Source organism: Oryzias melastigma, linkage group LG9 (genome assembly GCF_002922805.2).
Source record: "Oryzias melastigma strain HK-1 linkage group LG9, ASM292280v2, whole genome shotgun sequence".
In the NCBI taxonomy this organism is placed as follows: Eukaryota; Metazoa; Chordata; class Actinopteri; order Beloniformes; family Adrianichthyidae; genus Oryzias; species Oryzias melastigma.
The window spans coordinates 13,871,863-13,878,407 of record NC_050520.1 but is presented as its reverse complement, the minus strand read 5'-3'; the positions used below and the strand labels follow the sequence as shown (position 1 = coordinate 13,878,407).

Genomic DNA, 6,545 nt, shown 5'->3' with positions numbered 1-6,545 from the left:
GTAAATATTATGTTTATCTGGCGAAGCACGCAAGGCTCCTACGATTACAGTCTCTCAGTCATAACAACAAAGAAGCTGATAAGTAGCACGGGTTCTGCTCAAATTGGTGATCCTTTTCTTTCCAACTTCTGAATCTATTAATATTTGATATTAAGTCCTGAACCAGATATGGATAATTCATCCATCCATCCATCTTCCTGACCGTTTTGTCCCTGTCGGGGTCGCGGGGTACCGGAGCCTATCCCAGCTGCTGAAGGGCGAAGGCGGGGTACACCCTGGACAGGTCTCCAGTCTGTCTCAGGGCCTCAATCACACACATTCACTCTCACATCCACACCTAGGGACAATTTAGAGCAACCAATGAACCTATGAAGCATGTTTTTGGACGGTGGGAGGAAGCCGGAGTCCCCGGTGAAAACCCACGCATGCACGGGTAGAACATGCAAACTCCACACAGAAAGGTCCCAGCCGGGAGTCGAACCGGGGCCTTCTCGCTGTGAGGCAAGAGCGCTAACCACTGCGCCACCATGCAGCCCATTGATAATTCATGTAGAGAATATGGTCGAGTCAGGGTGGAATTATATAAGTTCACTTCCTTCCACTCACTTTCAAGCGATCTACTTGTGATTTATTAAGTGATATGTTATGTATTATGACCTGATTGCTTGAAATAACAATCTCATTCATTCATTTAAAGTTGGACATTGAATGTGTCAGAAAATAAATTGATTAGTTTACAAAGGCTAATTTCACTAAAAAGCAGAGGTGGGACCAAGTCATCATTTTGCAAGTCCGAGTCAAATCCCAAGTCTTTGTGTTCAAGTCTGAGTCAAGTCCCAAGTGAAAAGCACTCAAGTCCCAAGTCAAGTCACAAGTCAAGACCAACAAGTCTCAAGTCAAGTCACAAGTCCTACTGCTAATGTTTCAAGTCATTTCAAATTAAAGTCTTTTTTTGTAATATTAATTACACAGATCATGTGTGCTTTTATGATCTGTATTTTGCAAGTATTTTAGATAAATTCGCACTGAGTTAATGCATTCCCACTTCAAAAATCTAAAATAATTTATCTATAACAAAAACACAGTTAACCACATTTGAAATGAGGTTAGATGGAGACAGCAGGGAACCAGGGTAGTCTGGATATTTAAGGGGTCATACCATGATTTTCTTAAGCCTTTCAGAGTGAACTATATCCATATATATGATCATAGATCAGATTTGGAACAATAAAAAACACATTTATAAAATATATTACCAGTAGTTATTTTCTTTAGTTTTTGTCTTACGAGAAAGTAAAACAACTAAATTCCTGAGGCTCCGCCTGCTTCTGCGTGTGGCTGCCGCCCATTTGATTTCATTCTAGAACCAGCAGCGTGTATTCGTTTTTCCCTCAAAAACAAAATTAGTGATGTCTCGCTCAGATTTTTTTGGGCTTAATCCAATTCATAGTGTTTCGATTTTGTGTATCTGCCGATACCGAGTCCCGATCCGATAATTTTCTAACACATTTGAAACATGAACAAATTGAATAAACAGATTATTGTTGTCCCTTATTTATATTTCATTAACCTTCTTTTTATCATTAAAAACTTTAATAAAACACTTCTGTGAAGTAGCTTTAATAGCCAAGTAAAAATAGAACAAATATAAACAAGGAAAAAAAATAATATTTTCTTGTTGTATAAGTGATAATTAGTCATGTGAGAAAGTTTAGTGACTTTAGCTTTCATATCTTTGATGGAAATGGCAATAGTGAATACATTCTTTGAGAAGAGACAGGAACATAGAGTGACCTATAAGAGCGGAGGTAGAAGCACACAGATGGACTACATGAAACATTGAAACAGGCTCTGGGTGGTCAGGAGGTACTCCCAGATGACTGGATAACTACAGCTAATGTGATCAGGGAGACAGGTAGGAGTGTACTTGGTGTGTCATCAGGAAAGAGAGTTGATAAGGAGACTTGGTGGTGGAATGAGGAGGTGCGGAGTAAGATACTAGCTAAGAAGAAGTGGGGCACTGAGAGGACTGAGGAGGACAGAATCTCATGTGAGTTCCTTAAAGGACTTTAGGGTTCTTAGAGAGTGCTTAGAAAAACTAGTCCAGATTCATTAAAGATGCAGCAGCTATCATCAGTTTTCCAAACAGGGGATATACGACAAAATGATATTGAGTGACTACAGCTCAACCTTCAAAGCAATACAACTGGACCTTTGGATCCCCAAGTTAGCCAAACTGGGGCTCCCACAATTCACCTGCTCAAGGATAAAGGATTTTGTAGTCAACCAACCCCAACAAGGAGAATTCATCGGGTGTTGACCAAACCCTCCATTCTAAGAGTAATCTAAAAATAACTTCCATATTCACGTGAACCATTTACTAAACATAATACTGTTCCTGCACTGATGCAACAAGACAAGCAAAAGACCAGTTAAATATTGTTGGACAGAGGAGTTTGACACTCAAGGAAACACATTCTGTACACAACAGGAAGGAATGACTGGAAATATGAAGACCAAAACCAGGAGTAGGAAAGTTGTGACTCATTCAGTTTCAATGAGACTTGTCAGAGCAAGACCAAAGATATGCTGAAGTTAGTCAGAAGGTTTGTGGACATTTTTTTTTAAAAAAAAGCTTACTAATCCAAAATGCAAGTAAACATATAGTGTTTAACCCTTCTGCTCTCTTTGGGTCCAGATGACTCCACCCACATATTAATGTGTGATTCCTTCCATGACAAATGTGGACAAAGGTGAAACTCAAAAATCAATGAAAAAAAAAAAGTTCAGCGCACTGTCTTGTGGGGTCCAGATGACCCCACTTTTAATGTAAACAAGCCAAGGAGAGCGGAAGGGTTAAAGGGGCCCCACCATTAAAATTCTACTTTTTGAGGTTTTAAGTGCATTGTAATCTTCATTCCTCTCTATAAAGAACCCCAAAGTGGTATTTTGATCCGTTTATACATTTAAGAGTAATCCTCTAAAAACCTTCCCTCAGTCAGGGCATTGAAGATGGTCGGTGCTCTGTCTTCCAGTATGACAAGAACACAGCCAGATAAACAAGGAGCAGCTCTGTAAGAAGCACATCTCCAAGACCTAAACCCAAAAGAACATCTTTGGAGGGAGTTCAAACTCTGTGTTTTATCCCAGAAGCCTGACTGGTGTAGAGAAGATCTGTGTGGAGGAGTGGGCCAGAATCCCTCCTGCAGTGTGTGCCAACCTGGTGAAAAACTACAGGAAACGTTGACCTGTGGAGTCACAGACAAAGGCTACTGCACTAAATATTAGCACAGTATATAATCAAAATTTGGCAAGAATCAGAGACCCTTTAAAAAGACTGAAGTTTACCTCTTCAGCATGATCACCCCACACCGAAAAGTATTTGTAAGCTTTCTTCATGAAGATTTTGTTTTCTACCAGGACAAGCTGATGGCATATGTGTTCTACTGTTCTTCTGCTTCATAAAAAGGGTCATATTTGTAATTCTTTACATAATGTTTACATTAAGGTTAGAAATATAAGGGAGAAGACAAAGGAAAAAGGGTCAGAGGGACTGTCCCATATAAAAAAACATTTCCTGAATGTGTCACCAGCAGAACTTGTCTTTGGTATTACAGTGTTTAATCATTAAATTTTGCTTTCAAACCCCTCCCACAAATTCTTTATAAAAGGAGCATCAGCTGAGTTTGCAGCCTGATTAGAAGAAATCCTCCCAGGATCTTTTGGTTACGGTAAGGAATGTTCTTTTTTTGTTCTGGTGACACAAACTGAGTTGTTGCCATCATCGTTGAAGATTTCCATCAGTTTTTCTGTTTTCCAGGTTTGGAAATGGTGGATTACAAAGTTACTGTGTACACCCAAGATGTCGCTTTAGCGGGCACAGTAGACAACATCTATGTGACCCTGGTGGGCACAAGTGGTGAAAGTGAACACACGAAACTCAAAAAACTGCTCCATAAGTTTTCCAGAGGAGATGTAAGTCTGACTCTTCTTTCTGGATGTATAGAAGCGTCATTTACTGCTTCATGTGACCACAGCTCTACTTCTAAAAAAGAAAAAAGAAAATCAACCATGGATGTAGGAATGAACAAGGTTTTTTTTGCAACTATTTATCATATAGATCTGCAATTTTAACACATTTTTGCTATATGTATTTTTTTCAACTATATGATTTATTTACATTGCATATAATCTTTCAGTATCTTTTTTGCATGATGCTTGGGCTTTTTTATAAATAAAATATGAAAGTGTGAGGATCTCAAAATGAATCTGGTTCGAAAGCATTATCCAGTTGACTGCTGAGGTTCTCTACAGGTACATTTATACCGAACCCAATTTGCGTGGCAGAGGCGACCAGTGTTAATGTTCATTCAATGGAACATACGTGACAAAAGGAATCTGAAGTCCTTTGAGCTACAGGCGTGGCGTGAAGGCCTGCCAGCAGCTCAGTTTGAGCGACGAGGTGTGAATTGGGTGGTGCAGCCAGAATTTAAATACCTGAAGTTTGACAAGTCGCCGCGTCGCATCTGCCAATCAGGAACTCAGCTTTGGGCACGTGGCGTTTTCAGTGACTCGATCAGCAGTTAAAATACTAATCCAAAGACGGTGTTTTTAGCCAGAACTTTCATCTAGTTCTTTAACCCGCTACAGCCACAGGGTTGAAGAGCTCATCCGGCTACTTTGGGCCAAAGGTGGGATACACTCTGGACAGATTGCTGGCTTTTGCTTCTGCGGCGGAGTTCGATATGACAGCAGTCAGAGAGACGGTGCAGAGGCTGCCGGCTCAGGCCTCATCGAGACATTAAAGAAAAGGTCTCCTTATTTTATTTTTTCACCCTCAGGTTAATATGAGACAGATTTCAAGCTCAGCCACAGAGACACAGAAACACAGTGGAAGTGGCTGATTTACAGACACAGCCTCCTTTACCTGGAAAATCTTTTAATAATAATCATATAAACCCAGACATGGAGTCATGATTACTGATGTTTTTATTGAACTCTTCACGATAAATATACCTCATTTCTCAACGTCATCTGTGTCTTCAGTTCATTCTAAGTGAGATATCCACAGACGCTGTTCCTTAAAGCCATAGAAAACATTGGCTGGTAGCTCCCCCAACATACGTCCGCGGCGTCAAGCTCAGGAACACATTTTTGACAAGCAACGAGCCGCAAAGTCGTCGCGCATCAAAAGAGGGACAGACTACTCAAATTTGTCCCGCGAATCGTGTTCGGTGTGAATGCACCTTAAAGCAGAGTCTGGTTTTCTAAGTCCAACTCATGTCCTAAATCTTTAGCTACAAATTCAAGTGAAGTCTGAGAGCAGTAATATAAAGTCAGGCTCAATGGTTTCTGTCAAAAATGAATATTTTTTCCTATTAAATGTTTTATAACTTTGAAACAACTAAGGGGAAAATTAACAGGCAGCTAGTGCTTTTGCATTCATTCAAAGGTTTTTTTAAGATGTAATCTTGGATATAATTTTTAAACTAAGCAAGCAAAAGGCAAAAATAAAATGAATGGAAGATAAGGAAGAAACTTCCAGCAGTACCAGACTGAGGAAGTTTGACTATCTGATGTGACGGGTTTTGGTCTGAGGAGACACGAGAAACACAAAAACCAAAAAAACAACTTTGTTCCTGCTTGTGTGTTTTTCTGTGTTTTTTCTGCCTTTAGGTGTCTTCATTCACTGTGACCTGCTCTGACGACATTGGTGATCTGCAGATGATAAAGATACAGAAAAAAGCTTTTCTTCACATAAACTCTTGCTGGCTCCCCGGTAAGGTGGAAGTGGAATCTCCCATTGGAAAGATGTACACTTTCCCCATCTACCACTGGTTTACTGACAGTAACATGAACATCTTCAGAGAAGGAGCGGGTCTGTTCCTCTTCCTTCTACCCTACCAAACAAAAACAAAAAAATAAAAATAAAAGTAAAAGAGCAGAGTCTGTGAAAACTCCAAACCCTGAAGTGTTGTTGTATTCTCTCTTTTTTTCTTAGCTCTGCTGGGGTCTCAGGATAATAATTCATACCTTCGGGAGAAAGAAAAGAAGAAGCAACAGGACACCTACATGTAAGAGCTCAGAGCATAAACTGGCTTAACTTCACTTTTCCTTTACTGATACGCCTAATAATCATTAAAAAAGGGTTGCCAGTAAAAGTAATGGAAACAAATCTGCCATTTATTTAGGGCAAACACAACACATTTGAATATTTTTTCTCCAGGAACAAATTTCCCAGCAACAGTCGTTGCACAAAACAAGAACAACATGGTTTCATGTCTCATTACACAATGCAGGTGTCTGATGGAGACACATTTCCAGTCCTCATTTTGAGACTCACAAATAGTCTCTTCCAATTCAGTCAAAATGTTGAACAAAGTGACAACGGTAGCTTTAAAAAAACATGAATGAAACCAAGTTTACCTTTGAGCCAAAACCTTTGAAGATTTAGACTTTTGAAGTTGTTAAAAAGATATTTTGCACCAATTTTTGTCATCATTTTTGAGTTCTTTAAATGGGTTTGAGTGAAACATGGCAGAGTT

At 39.5% G+C, this 6,545-nt stretch overlaps 1 protein-coding gene across 2 annotated transcripts in view; it reads left to right on the top strand.

The window, feature by feature from the left end:
• Positions 1-3,395: 3,395 nt before the first annotated feature.
• Positions 3,396-6,545, top strand: part of LOC112137720 (polyunsaturated fatty acid lipoxygenase ALOX15B) — a 14,232-nt gene continuing 11,082 nt past the window's right edge. Inside the window, exons 1-4 of one of the 2 annotated variants that reach the window (XM_024260166.2) lie at positions 3,396-3,731; positions 3,805-3,975; positions 5,677-5,878; positions 6,002-6,074. In XM_024260166.2, the coding sequence (XP_024115934.1) occupies positions 3,829-3,975; positions 5,677-5,878; positions 6,002-6,074 (422 nt within the window). In that variant the 5' untranslated portion in view covers positions 3,396-3,731; positions 3,805-3,828. The remainder of the gene's footprint in view (positions 3,732-3,804; positions 3,976-5,676; positions 5,879-6,001; positions 6,075-6,545) is intronic. The other variant, XM_024260165.2, reaches the window with a different exon arrangement.